Source organism: Hippoglossus hippoglossus, chromosome 11, assembly GCF_009819705.1.
Source record: "Hippoglossus hippoglossus isolate fHipHip1 chromosome 11, fHipHip1.pri, whole genome shotgun sequence".
In the NCBI taxonomy this organism is placed as follows: Eukaryota; Metazoa; Chordata; class Actinopteri; order Pleuronectiformes; family Pleuronectidae; genus Hippoglossus; species Hippoglossus hippoglossus.
Window position 1 is genome coordinate 10,357,374 of NC_047161.1, and position 19,111 is coordinate 10,376,484.

The following is a 19,111-nucleotide window of genomic DNA, read 5'->3' on the forward strand; positions in this document are numbered from 1 at the left end:
GCATTAAATAGTCTAAAAACATCAGTTAGTTCCACTTAAATCAAGACATTTAATTAGGTGAAGTATCAGGACATTACTATTGGAAAATCAGTTACAATATCACTATTCTTGCTGGTGGTGGTAACAGTAATTTGAAGATCCGAGAGACATGACAGCTGCAGTAGACAAATGTTTTAATCTTTACATAGAAAAATAACTCAAGAACCCAATTCTTCACAAGTCTAAAGCAAACAACTGAAAAAACAAAGAAGGGAATTTAACCTAAAACCTAGTTTTTACACCAAAGTATTCCTTTCAAACAATAGATATTAATTTTACACAACATCTGCAGAAATCTCATTGTTGTTTTCTTGCCACAAGTTCCAGGAGGGTGGAGGTTATTTTGTCCAGGTTGGTGGAGTACCGAGAGCCGCTCTGCATCCTGGGTTCTTCGGCCATGCGTAGGGGAGCTGAGGGACAGTCGAAATACTCCCCAGCAGCGGGTCGGTAGCCACGAGGGTGCATGGGTTCTTGAAACCTTTCAGGGTAATGTTCTGGCTTGTCTGAAAAGGGAACATGTTGTGTCCGAGACATTCCAGGACGCCCAAAGGCCTCTGGAAAAAAAAATAAAGACATCAAGAAAAGAGCTTAATGTCAAATTAAAGTGAAGTCGAAAAACGCATAATTATACTTCGACTAAATATGTAGCTTATTGTTAATCACAAGATACAGTACATTTATCCCATCATAAAAATTCAACATGAACTTTAACAACTGTGCACGCTTTACACACTGCCTCCAGAACGATAGCGCATAACCTTTATTAAGAAAGTAAATGACTGGTATGCAGCAAATAGAAAACCATTAAGCTAAACAGAATCCTATGTTATTATGTTATATATAATACAGTTTACCTTCATAACGGCTTCTACTTGAGGGTTCTGGTTCCTTGCGAGGAGAATGATGGTGTTCTGGGCGTCGTTCGACAGGCATATACTCATGCTGCTGCCAACCTCGTCCTCTGGAACCATCTTGGAAACTTGTGTCTTGTGATCGTCGATGGTCTGAATCTTCTCTGCGTGTTCCGTCATACTGGTGTCGTGGAGGAAGCTGCAGGTCCGGGTTCAAGCTGTTGTATTCGTTCTTGTGGACTGCTCCGCCTTGGCTGTTGTGCTGCAACAACAAGAACACATTCTTCTTTTATTCGTCTCTACAGTTTTTGCCGAGAGACATAGTTTCAAAGTACTTGTTCATCAGGACCGGCCCTGTGCAGAGTGACACGTACCACTGTCTTCTCAGATTTTTTGGACTTAAATTCTCTCAGAAGGCTGCAAAGTTTGTTCTTCAGGAAATCTGCCTCCTCTGCATTCTCAATTTCAATTCCTTTCTAGAAGGGGGGAAAGTGAACAGGGCAAAAGACATAAGACCCTCCTCGTCTCTGTGGCAGGCAAACAAACATCGAACTGCTGTATGTGTTACCAATACTTTTTTTGAAATAATAATAATTGTAATAATAATAGTATCTATATAGCACATTTCAAAGCAAAGTTATATTCCTAAAGGAAGAACAAAGCAACAAAAGGGACAAGGAAAAGTGTTTTATAAAATATAATTCAGGATTTTACCAGCAAATCAAAGACCCCCTCTGACTCCAAGCCTTCTCTGTGGTAGCTTTCAGGATGATGTTGGCTCTAAAAACAACAGGTTTGACATTAGTTACAAACAATAAGTGAAAGCATGTTTTAGATTACAGTAATTACAAGTATTACAAGCAGACAATATTGGCGGGTAATCTAGTAATCTGAATTGATTATTTTACAACAAGCTACCTGTGATTGCCTGTAGTGGTCAGGATGTTGTGTTCCGTGGATTTCAGGTCGCACTGACTCACTAACTGGTCTCGGATGACCACCGAACTTTGGATTTGGGTGTCCATATTCTTTACTGAAGCTTAGGAGGATGAAACATGTCCAGAAAAATTAAGTACAAAGATAAAAACACCAGGCATTAAAATATATAAAAAATACATATTTCTTAAGCTTCACAGGTGCATTATCACTCACATCTCTTTTGTCCTTTCCACTTCCTCTGCAGTGGCATCAGAGAAGCGACTTTTTCGTTTTCTTTTCTCACATCCCTCATCATTAGTGGCCCCCGTCAGAAAGCGCCTGAATGGCTCTGGGATGCCAGATATGGTCTTAGTAACGTCCACTCGTCTCTGGGAGGAAGGGGGTCCGGTTCTGCTCATCCCAGGGTTAGAAACCATCTCTTCACACAGTTCTCCCTTTTTGTGCCTATAATCTTTGATAATATCAAACAAATGATCATGTGATAGGTCATTCTCCATAGGTGTGGAAAAGCTCCTCCTCTTAGCCTCTGGTTCACTTGATCCTTGCCCACTCGCTCTACTCATATCGTCATGTCTGCCTGATTCTCTGTCCAGAGACCACCGGCGTTCATCGTCTGGATACGCCGGCTGTGAGGGCTCATACTCAGAACGGGCTTTGCGACGCCGAACTTCCTCAGAGTATAAGTCCGTCAGAGCATCTCTTTCTGGGTGGGGTCTTCTGTAAGGAGGAGCCTCCTCTGGAAAATAATCTAAATCCTGAGTCTGGCCATGGGGCATTGGCACCTCCTCCCAAGGATCATACCTGGTACCGCCACATGGCTGGCGTTGGTCTCTTATTTGTGGATCTTCAACATATTCCTCTTCATATTGCATGCTCTTACCAGGGTCAATATATTCTTGTCTGTACATGTTGTTATTCATGTAATCTGCACTGTGTAGCTCGTCTTTCATGTATCCACGGCTGAGACCGTCCTCCCGCTGGTACATCTGTCTGTCTTTGTTCATGGAAGGTTCCTCTGTGTGGAATGAGGGCATATCTTGGTACCCTCGGTCAGAGTTCTCCCCCTTATTGGCCTTAAAGTCTGGAAAGAGTGGTGGCACATCTTTTGGGGTCAAACTATTTTGCTTCTGCCTTGGGGGAACTATGGGACAGGAGTAAACACAGAGTTTAAGTAAAAAATACTACAGACTCATTTGCATATTTCTTATAAATAGCTCTTTTACAGATGCAATGGCCCTGACCCATATGCTACATGCTGGAGCTGCAAGAGCAGCACCCTAACCCTTCAAAAGCAAGTATTCCTCCAATAAATAGCAATGGTCTTCTTTTGTTGAGAAATTACTACATTTAGTGTTGCTCATATGCAGTGATTTATAATAAGGATGCATTACACATATTCCCTGAAAAGCATTACATGTAAGGCATAACTTAAAAAGGAAATGTTCAAGGTTTTTACAAGTCTGTCTTAAAAATATGAAAAATCCTACAAAGTTCTAGCTCTTTTAATACAAAACTGGATATGAAGATAAATCTACCTCTTGATGTATTTGACTTGCTTTCATTCCCCTTTTTTGCCATTGGCTGGAAAAGAAACAAAAGATATTAATGCACATATTATTTATACTATTCAGGATGTTTAGTTAATGAAATCTGTATGGCTCTCACCGTTGGATTCCCACGTCCATCCTGTCTCTCTACTATTTCTGCTCGGGTCCGTATGATCTTTCCTGCTTGGTATATTATAGATTGTTTATCCCAGGTCACCAAGTCTGGCCGTTTGATTTCCTACATAAACACAAAAGGTAAGGCATTTTCACTTGGTTCGCACCATTAAAAACACACACATTAACAGGCAAAAACTCAAAGAAAGATCAGCTGTTTCTTTCTGAAAATGTTCACGAGGCCTTACCACATATTTCTGCCTGTGTTTACGTCCAATCACATGGTGGACCGATTCGACTAGGTTTACAGTCAGATGACATAGTCTACATAAGTATCTGAGGTTTTCTTGTTCATCATTACAAGGGACTTCTTCCAAATAGCTCAAACCTAAGAAATGATTGCAAAAACAAATAGTTACATAGGAATTGAATCAACATGGGAAAAAATATAAATTGTTCAAAAAGTTTAAGGAAATTTACCAATGATGGGCTCGTTGAGCTTCAGGTATTCCAGATATTGTAAAATGTCCTTAAAATCCGGTATGCTTCTTTTTCTGGCTGCAAGCCCTAAGAAAACAAAAACATTGGTAGTTAGTAAAAGAAAATATTACAACAGAGAAAGTTTTTTAAATGTTTGTATTGTAAAGTCTAGTTTTATAAGGTACAGCTGCAACCCACTGCATCTTCTCCCGTTTAATTTTCTCTAGACTACCATAAGCTTGACAACACAGAGGCAAAGATGCATGAGATTTGCTGAGAACTGAGCATTGAGTTTTCAAAACTAAGTGCCCTGAAAATGTACTTGATCCCTTAATCTTAGTGGAGGATCTCATCCCCTATGCATATGTCCGGCCAACAGGTGTAAGGGAAGTAATAAGTAAAGATGTTGTACTGTAGCTACAGCAACAAGGTTGGAACTCTCCTTTTCACATTGAACACATGTTCAAATGCTGCTCTACTTACTGTACATCAACACAGAAGTGAACCATTTGAAACAAACATGTGATGTAATCTTCTGTATCTTGCATGTTGCTATGCTTTAATCTTCTGGTAAAGAATTGCCCGTCGAGGCATTACGGTCTTGGCCTCCTGTGAAATCCATCTTGTGACAAAAAAAAGCTAAATGCTGACGTTACCTCCATTACCCAACAGTAGAGGTAACTTCCAGCTTTTTATCCAAACATAAAAAAAAGAAGCTTGTTCTCTTCTAGTATGAGCACACCACAGTAACTCAAACTACGTTTGCTCAGTTTGCATGTTCTCAGGTGACAAAAGCATTTCTATGACTCATTCTTTTTTATGCAAGAAACATGAAAGCATTTTTTCTTTTTGATCCGACCTCACACAGACGATTGGATCAGTCAGCTTGTTTGATGCGAAGTAAACGTTGTTGACATTTCAAGTACTAATTAGCCTCTGTCACTTTCTTTGCAAACTTACCCTAACACGCTTCTCTGAATTTTCTTTCCACAGCCGGCAATCAGCCAAATCAGGATAATTGCAGCTCAATGCTGGTGCACGCATTGATGCTGCAGCACCAGAATACAGGAACGCGAGCCTGCTCTGCTAATATGTAGCCCCCATGTTTGGCTACAGTAGGTTTTGGGGCAGTCATGTAGGCATGAACGGCCCCGTGCTGCCCAGTGTAAGGGATCTCCATTTGTGGCCAACAACAGGTTTGAAATCAAATAAAGAGTGCATTCATTCTTGAGTTATGGCCGCAAATGATTTGTGACCTTGACCTTAGTTTGACCACCAAATTAATATTCGTGATCCCCTGAGATACTGCATTCATGAGAATGGGACCGACAAGTGGACAGATCCCAAAAAACACAATGCCCTCTGCGCTGCCTATCACCAGCACAGAGGCACAACAATCAATCAAGCTTTTGTCACAAGGCCAAAAGGTCTATGATTACACAATGACTGACATTTGACCTCCACAATCTGTTCATTCTTGAGTTCGAGAGAACGCTTGTGGCAAATTTGAAGAAATTCCCACTCGGCAAGATATCGCACCATAGAGAATGCGACGGACACAACATATTGCCTTCTGGGCAGCCTATGGCCAGCACAGAGACATACAAAAAACGCCTATGCAGTGGAAGAAGCCTCTCACCAGACCAAGTTTGCCTGCTACGCAAGCAGATGCCATTGGGTCTGAAGCTCGTACCAGTGCAGGTGCTAGACCAATCAGTGTTCTACCGCTGGTGAATGCAAGAGCCCGCCATTCTGAACAAAACAATCAGTGACTGACAGTTCAGTAAGTTCCTAATCCAACCAGTAAAGTAAGCACAACAAAAAACGTGTATGCAGTAGTGTTTCATAAGCCCAGTGTATATTATGGGATTACAGTAGAATTTACTTATTTTGTGCAGCACATTAAAAGGAAGATGAGAACACTGCCCATCCATCAGTCATTGAGGATTTAACTCTTCCCAGCATAATTCAACCACCAATAACAAGTGGCATCAAAAGGTACACAGTCAAACGGATGTTATCCATTGCTTTGGGTGTGCAGATTGGAACGATTTTAGTGAGCAGGCCGCTGTGGCGTGCTGGGGCCACTTTCAGTAGCCAGTATCAAACCAGTGTGACTCGGCCAGTTGTGGCACATTTTCATTACAAGAATTTATGAAGCTGTTTAGCTATTTCAGACCTGACCAGGTTTTGCTCTCATTCAGCCAAGAGCACTGGTGAGGTCGGGGCTGATGTTGGAGATTTGAGGTCAGTGTCGTTCTCATTCCCCCCAAAGGTGTTCAAAGGGATGAGGTCAGGGCTCAGTGAAGGCATTGAATTGAACTAAGGAGAAACCATTAGGTTTGTATACCTGCCTTTTTGGTGCTGGGACACATTGTCAATATAGTGTGGTACAGTCCACACGATGATATGTCCTTTATTTTGATCTTAGTTCATTACCATTCTACAAGGATAAAAAACATTTATGGATCTGGGCTAATTATGCCATCCATTTAAACAGGTCAACAGATTATAGTGATCTCCTTCATTTGAAAAGACAATATACTCACGGCCTGAATAGAAAAAATGACTAGGCTAAAGATGATGTCTACTTACCCGAAGTGACTAAGCCTTCCTCTTTCTGCCAGGAATGAAAGGAGAGCAATTAAAGTCAATATGTGCTGGGTAAACAGGACACTGGTTAGAGTTCACCTCTAGTAGAAACAGAGAAAAGTTTATATCATGGAAACAAACATTTTTTGCGCTTAATTTGACCAAAACCACAGCTCATCTGAGGTGCAGTAGAAGTCCATATCCTCAACTCTCTTTTTTTATCATAACTTGATCGAAAGACAATAAAGCCATAAAGGAGAGACGCGCATGTCCTCCTACACATAACTGCATGTATAAAGCTGTCTTGCTACAAAAATTTATAACCGTTAAAGACCTAATTTAATGTGAAACAGGATATCCGTATGGAGATGCAGCATCCGGTTTTCTTCATCACAACCATAAAGAGATGTAATCCGATGGTTATGTATCTTGATATTTCTTCATTCAGACATTGCCCACACTGGATTCAACTGTTCGTTAATGGTTGGACCTTTTATTGTCAAACACAAAGTAAGTTCCAGATGAAACCGTTCCTTCCCATGCAAGACCTGCAGACAGTGTACCTCAAATCTGAGGCTTATTTCCGCATTACTACAGTGACTGTGGATTGGCAGGAAGTGCAGCCAAAATGAAGCTGACCACACAGCAGTACTGTCACTGAATGCATCTTGTATGGACACTGACTGAGGACTGAAGCTGCTGTTGTTGCTACATTGCAAGCATCAAAAAGGCCTTTACATCTGTGATGCAAAGATGGTCAAAGCATTGTCCGTGATAATTTAGATTTGGTCTTCCATGTCGGACACTCCAGTGGTTAAGTAGGGGAAAACATTGAGTGACGACAGTTGTCAAACCTGCACACCAAAATACATATCTCCAGAGTCTTGCAAAAACATGACAACCGTCATTTGCAAGAACATCACTGACATGTGCTTGACTTTGGTGTGTTGAGGTTTGTTGTTGAATTTTCGTGGAATCAAAAGCCATGGCATCAGATTTCCAGAACTCTTACAAGACGGGCAAATTTCCAGAGGGATATGGAAAACATACATTTCCATATTTTCCAGAACATGTATATAAACGGATGTGAGACAATGTCTCAAGGATGTTCCTTCATCTGAAACAAGCAAGGAATAGAGGATCGAAAAGATCGATGCAGATCAGTTACAGACCTTTTTGCAAAACAAAAAAACCTGTGGCTTTTGCAAAGTAGTTGTGGCCATCACAACTGTCTTCATATGATATCAGACAACATGAGGGAAACGTAGATGAAGTCTTAAAGTCGGTGAGATCTGCAGGTGTTAATATGTTGCCTTCTTGTATACCATCACTCTAAGGGTTCACACCTTAGAGACATAGTTGTCCTGGAACCTGGATACTATACAGTAATTTAGCCAAGGAAGCAGGAATATAAAAATCTGCACAGAAAAATGTCCAGAGAATTTCAAGTTCAGTTTCAAGCCTCAAGGAGAAATGTCTTACCACCAATTCATTTTGCTTTGACATTAAAAGATGCATTGTGTTTATCTGACAGTAAAGAAACAAGTAAGATCACAGGATACACAAGCAGACAAGCAGCAAAACACGAGAAAACACTGGCAATCCACATGTGCTGCCACCAGCTTTGAAAGATAGTGAAATATCACTTTTGGAAGCCTCTTATTTACTTCTTTGTAAAGTAAATTACTTCTTTTTCCTTGAACTGTGGAAGAGTTAGGACTGTTGAATGAAAAGAGCAGGACAATCAGGAGGTCAAATTGAAAACACTGGTCACAGTAAACTTCAGTTCAATCGCTGGGGGTTTTGGTGCTAATATTCAACACAACTTTAACATTGCATAGCTTTGTGCAGCAGTACACGGTGCTGTGTACCTTTATATGCCCTGGTGTAGTCATGTGTATCTTGTACAAGGTGTCTCCCCTTATGGATTTATCACAGACCTGGAGGGAAACAGAAAACGTTGGACGATCACTATCACAGCTACATATAATGGTTTAATATACAATGATGTGCTTACTGGATCAAAACTGCTAAATCAAGACAGTCCTTAGCCTTAAACTCATCTATTACAACTTCAGCAATAACCAGTGAGTTGAAACACCATCAATAATCTACATGGATTGGAGGAGTAGTTTATTTCCGGTTTGCTGCATCAACCCACATTCAGTATAACTCGTTACCTTAAAAACTGAGAGTAGACACTCGTGAAAGCCAGATTGTTTTTTTCTTTGACACCACAATCACACACATGAAATGCAGCTAACGTTAGCTAGCTTACCGTGCATTCAATAAAGTCAGCCTCAACATCGTAAGGTGTTTCGAATTTGTCCATTTCTGGATGTTTAGTGGTTTAATTAGTTAGCGAGCGGGAAGAGAGCAATTGAAATGGTGACGTTTGAAAGGATAAAGCTTTAGAAAACCTCGCTGAAAGCCTGTTAACGTGCGCTATGTTGCTAAAGCTAGCTTCGTTTTCTTCTACGAGTTTAAACGACGGTTGGTAAACGAGGTTATACGCCACCTACTGGACTGGAGTGTACTAACACTATCTTCTTATTTTTCTTCTTCTTTTGCGAGTTGCAACTAAATAGAACATTACCGCCATCTAACGCTGTGTTACGGAAACCCTAAAATAAGATGTGTTTCAAAACGTTCCCACATCTGTGCACACGATTTTTTTTTTTGTCATAACTGAGTCTCTAATAACTATCATTTATATGTTTTGGGCAAAATAGAAAACAGTGCCCTCCACAGTCTAATTGCAGGTGTCACTGTTTCCATTTGGATTCTTTCCAATTAGACACAATGATGGATTTAGTTTGTTGTGACCTAATTTTATCTGGCCCATAGTTCACCCAAAAATGAAAATTCACTCATTATCTACTCACCACAATGCCGATGGAGGGGTGGGTGAACTATTTTGTGCCAAACTAATGATTCTATTTGTTGAACTTATTGGCATTTGCATCTCAACTCTAACTCAAATCTGGAAAGGAATGTGTGGTTTATGTTTTGACTACATAGAACGCGGCCTTCAGCAAGTTCCTTCAGTTCACACGACCAGTGACAAAAGCTTACGGCCTGTGAGTTTGTGCCCGCGTGGTGTCGTCCTGTTACCCCATCGCTTCCATGATAAGACAAAGACAATATCATACCCTGTAAAAAAAACAATGAACATGTTGGTATTATGGATGTACAACCATGGTTGATGGGACGTCCACTTACGCCCTCTGTTGGACAAGTTTCAATCACTACAGACGGGACCAGGACAGGACTGAAGGGATTTGAACACTTTGTTTATTTTGGTTCTTAGACTAATTTGCTCCACAGCCACAAAAACAAACGGCTGCTTTTACATCACACTTGGGAAACCGGGGCTCTTCTCAAACTGCGCGAGGTGTCGGCACAGCATACAGCAGACTTGAGGGTAAAATGATCAATCATGTGTGTGATGGTAAACAAGACAACAGACAGCTTCACTCATTGTTTCATTACCGTGTTGGGTGTAATGGGCAACTGCAAGTATATCATTGTATAGAGGCAAATCAGTACTTTGTCTGAATGACCATGTTGGTACAAATCATGAGCGCTTAAAGGTATAACTCCATTATATTTACATGCCATTTACAATCACAGATGATACACAGCCCTCTCACAAAGAGGCTTTATGTAAATGATAATTACATATGTTTGCTTTGAGGCTCGTGGCTTTCATCTCGGCCTCTGAATATGGTTTGCTAATGATTTCACAAATACACAATACTCTTTGGAGGCCATATCGCACTGCATAAAATAAAAATCATCCCAGTTTGTAAGAAGCTGCTGCAAGTACCTTAAACAAAGAGCTACAAAGAAAGAGCAAAAGGAAGTTATGACAGCAATCCAAATAATGAATGGTAACACTTAGGGCTTATACTCTGGTGCATTATCGTCTCACTGTGCTATAAATACAAAAATATCACACCAGCATCATCCGTACCACTGTGAAGCTGTAAAAGGTTGATGGTCAGGGGCCAAAGCATGGGAGGCCTGTGTCTGAGGATTTTAGGTCTTTGTGTACAGTGCACTGATAAACAGCACAAAGAGATGAGCTCACAAACAGAAAAATGTGGATAAATAAATCTGTTCCAAGACAGAAAGAAAACCACAGGTCAACAAAGAGGGACACGCAAGACACTTTCCCAAAATCAAAAACAGAGGCTGTGGCGACGTCACTGATCACACATCTGAGATGCAGGTGGAGACGTTTCAGTCGGAGGCCTGTCCGGTACAAGGTCGGGAGGTGAAACTTCAGTCAGTCCGAGGAGTTGTAGATCCGTCCTGGAAGATTGTTCAGACGCGAACGCAGCTCCTTGCGGACCTGGGTTACCCTCGTCAGTTTGCGTTTGTATTCCTGAAAAAAGTCCAGAGGAAAAGGTCCATCAGAGCTCGAAGATCACAGCGCTCATTGCACTTTTGGGATTATTTTATAGTCTCAGCAGATATATTGAGTGCACAATTCGTGGCAAGTAGACAGTGATAAATAACAGGCTGATGTATGATTAGAAAAAATCTAAATCAAGAATAAGAGAAGTGCATGAAAATGGATAAATTAACTTTGTATTGCATTGGTGGAGTGGTTTTTAAGTATTGAGGGAAATTTAATCAACCACGTTTGAAAGATTTCCATCATTGAAGTGCCATGAAAATGCAGTTTTTTGTGCTTTTAACACATTCAAGTCATCCCCCTTCCAAAGCATTGTATGTATGAGTGTGTGTGTGTATGTGTATTTGACTGAACCTGTAACATGGCTCAGTTTCAAGAGAATAAAGTTAACTCAAGTCTAAGTTTTTCAACTTAGAGTTAGAGTTTTCCAAATGTTTCAACTTGTTTTACAACTAACAGCAGTACAGGTATGATAAAGGATCTGTTGGGGTGTGTATGAATGACACAATGCAACCAAATGATTTCAACCCTGTTCATGTATATGCAGAAATGTTGACACCTTAGAGACAGTGGCATTAAGTGTTGCTCAAGTGCTTGATCTCTGCTCCAGTTTTGCTGCACACGTCACTTCTAAGACATTATTTTGTTTGATTGTGTGCCAGCTGATATGTGAAGGTGGTTGTGCAAACAGATCAGGCTTCAAAGCTCAGTAGGAAGCACAAATTTCTAAATGTAAAATAACATGTCAGGATTCTTAAAACTTATTGTATTTTTCTTGCTCTTTGGTTGGACCTGTATATGATCATATTGAGCTCAATTGAAACTTTGTGTTTAGGTAACATTTACTGTGTCAATACCACAAAAAAAGCATTAAAGGTCGTGGATGTTGAAACAATGCAAACACCACCAGGAGCGGCAAGTGTAAAATAAAAGCACTCACAAAATTATTTTCATCTTTTATTTTCATTTCTTTTTTTATTACAGAAGACTTGAGACTGGGTGAAGATACAAATATGAGATACTTTATCCTCTTGGTCTCCTGTGGATAAAGGCTGGACAGTTAATGTCAACACAGAACAAAGCACTGTTGTCATGGTTACGAGAAAACAAGAAACTCTGTAGATACGTTTGTCAAGGACAGAACTACATCGCTCTCTTTTTGGAATGATACTTACCGTATTGCACTGAGTGAAGTGAACTAAATAAAAAAGGCTTTGAGTATTTCAATGAGGAGAGAATATCTCACATTGACGTCAAGGGGATTGAACTAATGTTGAATGTTTCCAGTTTCAGATGCCTGCAGCCCTAACACTCAAATTGAAATAATACAAGGGGCACTCTGCAGTATGTAACTGCTGAAATACATGAAAAGTGATGTTATTTCAAAATGTGAACAAGACAGACGAACACAAAGAATGATTAATAATGACACGAAGGTGAGGAAAACGAGACATGCACGTGAAAGAAAGAAAGTGATTTACGCACTTCGAGTTTCTGCTCGTTCTGGACCAAGCCATCCTTCTGGCTTTGCAGGAAGACGGTTAGCGTGCGCGTGAGCTGCCTCCTGTCGTCTATCTCTGCTGCCAAGCGACCGCTGTAGTCTGCGAGCAGCATGCAGGCCTCCTCCACCAGCCGGGAGAGCCGCTCCCCTGATTCTTTATCTGCAATCACAGATGGCACACAGGGAGCACAATGCTTTAACACTGTTAGTGTAGGGGGTTCAAGTGGAGGTCATTCAGTTATCCATCAGTACACAAGGTTAAACAGATACTGTTTAACTACTGGCAACTCAAACATTGTATCCTGTGATAGACAGAGCCATTTTTCGCCCCTTTTGTTCATCCTGCTTTTAGTGTTTGTTTCTTGAGGGGAAGATTAGTCACCTTTGAATAAATAATAGGCTAAAATGTTTAAGCCTTTTATTAGGGGCACCAGTCCACCTGCTTATTCATGCCGCTATCCAAGCAGCCAATCACGTGGCAGTGGTGCAATGAATAAAATCATGCAGATACAGACCTCAGTGACCTTGACTAAGGCCTGATTGTTGGGGCCAGAAGTCTTTCAGTTTACTCAAAATGGTTCCAAAAACCAAAATCACCCAGTGAGCAGCAATTCTGCTGGAATTACTTTGTTGATGAGAGAGATCAGAGGAGAAACTGACAGGAAGGCTACAGTAACTCATAAAACCACTTCTTACAACTGTGGTGAGCAGAGAAGCTGATCGGAATGAACAGCACGCTGAAACTTGGAGTGGACGAGCTACAACAGGTGACGCCACATTAGAGGATAACTGACCCGTGAAGTATGAACAGAACATCGATTTGGTGAGTGAGCAAAACCCACAAACACGAATGAAAGAGACAGTGCTAAAGATGACACAAACAAGAATTGGTTACATCTGTCATCATGCCTGTGGTCTCACACTTCTTTTAAAATCAATTAAGATTTGAAAATCCTCTAGTGTGCAGGAGGCATACTTCAGGAACAGAAATCTGAGGTTACAGTGGAATAGACTCACCAAAGAGTGAGAGAGATGATAACTAGAAAAAACGCAGCCTGGTCTAATGAATCTGGATTTCTGCTGAGGCACGGTGGGACAAAATCCATGAACCTAACCTGCCTTGTTGTGTTATAATGGTGTGGGGAATGTTTTCTTTGTGATCTTCGGGCCGTTTAATATTGATTAATCACTGTTTGAATGTTGCTGACCATGTGGATCCCATAATGGCCACAATTTACCATCTTCTAATGGCCACTACCACCACGATAATGCATGATTCCAAGAAAAGGTCTGCTCCAACTGATTCAGGAAAATGAGAATATGTTCAGTGAACTTCAGTGGCCTCTGTCACCAGATCTGAATCAAACAACCGCATAACTGTGTAGCTGACGCATCTGCAGAAATGATGAGATGCGTGACGTCAACATGGACTAAAATCTCAAAGGAATGTTTCCAACCCTATACCAAGTATGTTGTACCTAATATAGTGCTGGGTGAGTGTATATACAGATAACGTGCTGCGTCCTGCCTCCTACCTGTGATCCTGTGAAGCAGTGACGTGTCCTGCACCTCAGCAGGAAGGGAGGAGATTCGCTGACGCAGCACTGAGTCGCCAGAGGCTGCATTTTCCAGCTCCTGCAGAGCTCGGATTAACTCTGCTGTCTGAGGTAGCAGGTGAAAGGAGAGAAAGGATGGGAGGAGTGACAGAATAATAAGGTATGATTAATGATAAGTGGTGATAAGTATCTGTCAAATATTAACAACATTTGATAGGCAGCAGAGAAAGGAAGTAACAAGACACAATTCCATCCAGAAGTAGCTGCATCAACATTTAAAATGTATGATTAAATAGCTCTATGTGGTTTCAAGTATCATTTCATTTAAATCCTGTACTCATAGATTCAGTGTTTGTCTGGAGCAGCACCTGTGGGGGCTCAGCTGGAGAGCTCTGGGAGGCAAAGTCGTCATCATCGGGTCGGATCTGCTCATACGACCTCTTCTTAGCCTTTTTTTCACCATCTGAGATTCACAGGAAAAAGAGAAGGAGGTAACTAAAACATTAGATAAAGCTTCTTTCAGGTTTCGGACTTTCTCCTGCCAGACGCCTAGTAAACAGTCTGGAAAATGTCTGAGTGAGTCCATGTGAAAAAACAGCAGGAGATGCCGTGTTGATGACGTTTCTAACACGCAAGAGACGGAAAACTGTAAAAAAAACTAAAGAATACAAATATCTCAGGATGAAAGAAGATGCAGACGAAGATGAGCAAGAAGAAAAACATCTCTGCAGCGGAATTTATACACCTGACTTGCCTCTGCTACCACAACCCTCACCACAATGCCCCAGAGATATCTGTGCTGGTGTAGACGCAGCTGACTGATAATCTTCTGCATTGTTGTTTATGTGAAAGGGAATCCCCATTGTCCAGATATTCTCCGGAGTTCATGTCTGAAAACGGCTTAATGTTGTTTTCTAGCTCAAATTAAAGGGTCACCATCTTGCCATGAAGTTGATTAGCTATGGATAATCTATATCTACCTCTAAAACATAGTAGCAAGTGCCATGTGCTGTTATGAAATGCAAAAAAACATGCATCTTACAAGACCAAGCAAGTGAGGCTTGAACCTGTCTACCTGCAGGGTAAGCAGTTATGTATTGTTGTTAAGACCAAATATGTAGACATGGTAGGGTGTTCAGCCAGTGCAGGTACAGATTAATGTGGACTGTACTTACACAAGACTTGAGAGAGTTGATCGATCAGGCTGTTCTCGTATACTCCTCTCTCCTGCCAGATGGACAGAACCCGACCCAACTGTTTCTTACAGCCATCCTCGCCCTCTCTGCACAGGAAACAGTTCAGAGGAGGCAGACACGTTTAACAACTTTCTGAAGACTTGACTGTGCAGACAAACCATAATACCATTAACTGTCAATATACACACATCAAATCATGTGTTCCTAATTTGGAAATATCTCATTCTGAACCATTAGGTAATCTAGATTATTTTAATCCCATTGGAGTGTAACATACTCTCATTTTCATTTGCTATCCTTAAGAAGAGATCTGATTGTGCAGTTCCTTGAATTGTCAATTTTAGATACAAATCCTCAAGACAACTCAATTTATTTAAAAAGTATGAATTTCAATGCAATGTGGTAATGTTCAATCTGACCTGGACACGTGTTTGAATGCATCGACGATGACCGGAGCAAAGTCCTGTGTGAACTCTGGCCCCTTTTTCTTGCTGTTCTGAATGACATCATTGGCCAAGTAGAGGAAGGTCAGCTTGCGTGGTACCTGAGCTGCATGAATTCAAATGAACACATACACATGTTACAGTGGAGTATCTGGTTACAATAAAACACACTAGCTATATTAACTAATTTTCCAAATGATCCATTTGTCAACCTACTAACTATAAGTATTAATTACATTTTTAGTACCATACAAAGCCAGAACATTATGCATTGAGGTTAATCTTTTTTATTCACAAATAAGAACGAAATCAAATAAGTTCTGGGGGTAGAAACATTAAAAACCTAATGCTACAAGTGAATATTACTTTCTCCCCTCTAAGCAAACAGCTTGTGGTTTTTAGTCTTTTCCATTTTGTATTTTACCCACCAACATAAACACAGTGAGAACATTAAAGTAACAATGCATGTGTGTGTGTTGTTGTTGAACAGTCAACAATAAGCTGAGCACAAAGCTCCAGACAACTGTAGCATGTCTATTCCCACTGCACTCTCCTTTCAGTCCTCAGACAAGGCTCCTAAAATACAACATCCACTTGAGATATCATTAGGTTGTTGAGTAGCACCCTAAGGAAAAGTGCACCTCTATTGGATATAACTACAGCAATGCAGCTGGCTTTAATCCAAAAAATATTCCCAACAGCTCAATTATTTACTTGACATGTAACTGTTTACAGAAATAAAATGCAGGTTGATCAACTAACATTATAGTTACACACCATTACTTAAAATACTGTATCTAATATCTTGCTGTGAAATAAAATAAACCTCCATTATGGTGACAATGATGGAAACAAAATAATATAAATATCCCAGAAAGGAAATTACATTTAATATACAACTAAAATAGCAAACCAGAGGTTGTACTGTGTCAAAAACATTGTAAGATAGTATGTTGATATCACGGAGCGGTCTTAACTTCTTAATGGATTTAAGCATTAACAGAAAACGCTGTGTCAAAGTAAAAGTATCAGTCACAGTACAACTTTAATACACAATTATGTAGTTTATATTACTCCTTCAGATGCTATGCTTCAAATGCATTTGACTGACTGACTTTGACCATAATGTGTCTTGAATGCTTACTTTCAGTGGAACATTTGAAACTTTTGAAAGACATTTGTTTGCAGCTTGTGCCCTTGAGAGAAGAGACAGGACTAAAATATGACAGAGATGATTGTGAAACCACTTTGGGAGCAGCTAAACTTCCCAGGAGAAATGTTCACTACACCCATCCCAGCAGCTACAACCAGCAGTAGAATCATCCGTAGCAACTGCTGACATTAGAGGATAAGTTATTGATCCAGGACTGTCACACTATCCCTTTTATTCAGTGCTCAATTAGTTTGTTTAAAGTCTTTCTATGATCACTTTAAAAACACAACATACAAATATGAAGTCAGGTGAGTTTTATTATAGCTCCTACTACTCACGTAAAGTCGATGATGGTACATAAATTATTCCCTGCTCGTTAGTGTTTTCTGTAGAAAATCCATATTTTCAACATTTGTTCATTAAAGCTACGTTAAATGATTTGTTGGCCACTTGAGGGCAGTAGAACAAGCAGTAAACACATGTTCTCACCATTCACAGTTGCTACATTATCATTCACGTGGAAGAGAGATGCTCGTGTTTTGGTCTCCACCATCTTCAGAGGTAAAGATCTGGCTTTAAAGAGGCTACATGCTAACGTTGACAGTCAGTCGGCGGCAGCTGGTGGAGGATTGTGGTGTGTGAGGGACGGGAAACAGTGAGCTGAAGGAAGCTAAAACACTCGGCAGAGCTGAGAGTAGCTGCTGCGCTGCGTGGTTTAAAACAATTTAATTTAAAAATACAGAATATGTGCATTTCACAACGGGAAAAGTGTTTGTAGAGAAATGTGCTTGAATAAAGTGCAGTGGCACAGGATGATTGCTCGAGGATATGAACTGCATTTGTGCATTAGCACAAGTCAATATTGAATTAAACATTTACATAGATGTGCAAATTAAATTGTTATAAGTAGGTATGGCATACAAAACCCTAACCCCCTAACCCTATAGGAGAATACAATGCTCTGTGCAGGGTGCATGTATTTATAAGGGTATAAATAATTCACTGTGGTACAGCATGTAAGTATAAATATTTACATCACAACAGTTTAAAATGTGATTCTGAATATAAGATGTCATGCAAGTATATGGGTGAACTATCTCAATAAGAGGTATAATAGTGGAATAATAGAATACGTTTACCTTATATGGATAATGTGCCAAAGGACACCAATGTGCAAAGATGTTATTATCTGTGGGTTCAACACCACGATCCAGCTTTGTCACTTTACACCCAGTCACTTGAGCGACTAGATAATAACGTACACACTCATTGCTGCAGCTTTTAAAAACAACCTGTGTAATGAGCATTTGACAGTGACCGTGAAGGTTCAACCAACCAAAACAACCGAGTTACAGACCTCGATTACCAAGGCTAACATCACAGTGTCAGTATTAGCAGCCTTGAATAACACAGAAACCAACCAGCCCCACACACACAGATAACCTGGTAAAATGCTAAGTTAACTCGCTAGCTGGAAATGTGGCTAGCGTTCGCAGTTGCTTTGCTAACAACAGCTCCGTTGTCTAACAAGTTTGACGTTAGCACAACAACTTTAAAATGTTCCAACAGCGCTTTAGCCGCAGTTAGCTCCTGTAGCCAAATGCTACACGTACGTTGCAGAGGCGCGTTAGCAGTGTTTTCTACGAGCACCTAGCTTAGTCGTGTCAGCCTTACCTTTCTTCAGCTCGCTGATCCAAACACTGACGATGGTCTTCGAGTGTTTCCTGTGATGGATGAGCCACAGCGACAGGGTCTGCACACTTTGTTGCGAGTTGCTCAGCTCGCACAGTTTCTTCTCTAAAGCCGCCTCGGAGAAAGCTGACATCTTCGACGGGAGACTCGAGCAGGGAGACGCCGGGAGAGGCAGCAGCTTCGAGGTCTCTCCCAGGTGTGTTTGTATCTGCAGCGGGTTATCCACTCACTGCAGGGGGTTCACTATCCAGACGAAGAGCCATGCGCAGCCGTGCCAGAGTCCAACGCCAGGCTGGTGATGCTAGCAGGCTAGCTGGCTGTGGTCGGGAGAAACCAGGCTGCGATACAGGAGCTTCCGTGTCCCACGTATGCTGCGTTCAAGTCCGATGGAAATTACAGCGACGACAATCGAGGAGTGCGTTCGACAAATCCAAATAATCGCCTTGCCTAACCTACGGTGGCCGAGAGAGTTCAACGCTCTGCAAATCACAACACATGCAAATAGAAAGAACACGTGCAAAAAAAAACCTCTGGTTCCTCAGAGAATAATTCATGGATCTTGCATGTTTAAGAGACTATTGGAGT

The 19,111-nt window shown here is 40.9% G+C and overlaps 2 protein-coding genes across 2 annotated transcripts; both read right to left on the reverse strand.

Annotated features, from left to right (window-relative positions):
* Positions 1-28: 28 nt before the first annotated feature.
* On the reverse strand, positions 29-9,041 carry si:ch211-13c6.2 (uncharacterized protein LOC100000125 homolog). Its single transcript, XM_034600357.1, has 13 exons — positions 8,841-9,041; positions 8,434-8,502; positions 6,566-6,590; positions 3,971-4,057; positions 3,739-3,878; positions 3,495-3,614; positions 3,365-3,410; positions 2,043-2,970; positions 1,809-1,929; positions 1,605-1,670; positions 1,265-1,366; positions 894-1,152; positions 29-593 (listed from the first exon to the last, which is right to left on the reverse strand). The coding sequence occupies exons 1-13, from the start codon at positions 8,892-8,894 to the stop codon at positions 337-339; spliced, it is 2,274 nt and encodes a 757-aa protein (XP_034456248.1). The 5' UTR covers positions 8,895-9,041; the 3' UTR covers positions 29-336.
* A 792-nt stretch (positions 9,042-9,833) lies between these two features.
* LOC117770701 (regulation of nuclear pre-mRNA domain-containing protein 1A-like) lies at positions 9,834-18,906 on the reverse strand. Its single transcript, XM_034600356.1, has 7 exons — positions 18,509-18,906; positions 15,658-15,787; positions 15,218-15,324; positions 14,411-14,505; positions 14,022-14,148; positions 12,471-12,646; positions 9,834-10,952 (listed from the first exon to the last, which is right to left on the reverse strand). The coding sequence occupies exons 1-7, from the start codon at positions 18,657-18,659 to the stop codon at positions 10,854-10,856; spliced, it is 885 nt and encodes a 294-aa protein (XP_034456247.1). The 5' UTR covers positions 18,660-18,906; the 3' UTR covers positions 9,834-10,853.
* Between the last annotated feature and the right edge of the window lie 205 nt (positions 18,907-19,111).

Bases quoted from the DNA above. Each gene is read 5' to 3' on its own strand.
- si:ch211-13c6.2 (XM_034600357.1), bottom strand. From the start codon at position 8,894: ATGGACAAATTCGAAACACCTTACGATGTTGAGGCTGACTTTATTGAA. The intron at 1,367-1,604 runs GTAAAATCCTGA...CCCCCCTTCTAG, and splicing joins AGGGGGTCTTTGATTTGCTG to AAAGGAATTGAAATTGAGAA. The intron at 594-893 runs GTAAACTGTATT...TTTTTTTTCCAG, and splicing joins AAGTAGAAGCCGTTATGAAG to AGGCCTTTGGGCGTCCTGGA.
- LOC117770701 (XM_034600356.1), bottom strand. From the start codon at position 18,659: ATGTCAGCTTTCTCCGAGGCGGCTTTAGAGAAGAAACTGTGCGAGCTG. The intron at 15,325-15,657 runs GTCAGATTGAAC...TTTCCTGTGCAG, and splicing joins GCATTCAAACACGTGTCCAG to AGAGGGCGAGGATGGCTGTA. The intron at 14,149-14,410 runs GTGCTGCTCCAG...CTGCTACCTCAG, and splicing joins CTCCAGCTGAGCCCCCACAG to ACAGCAGAGTTAATCCGAGC.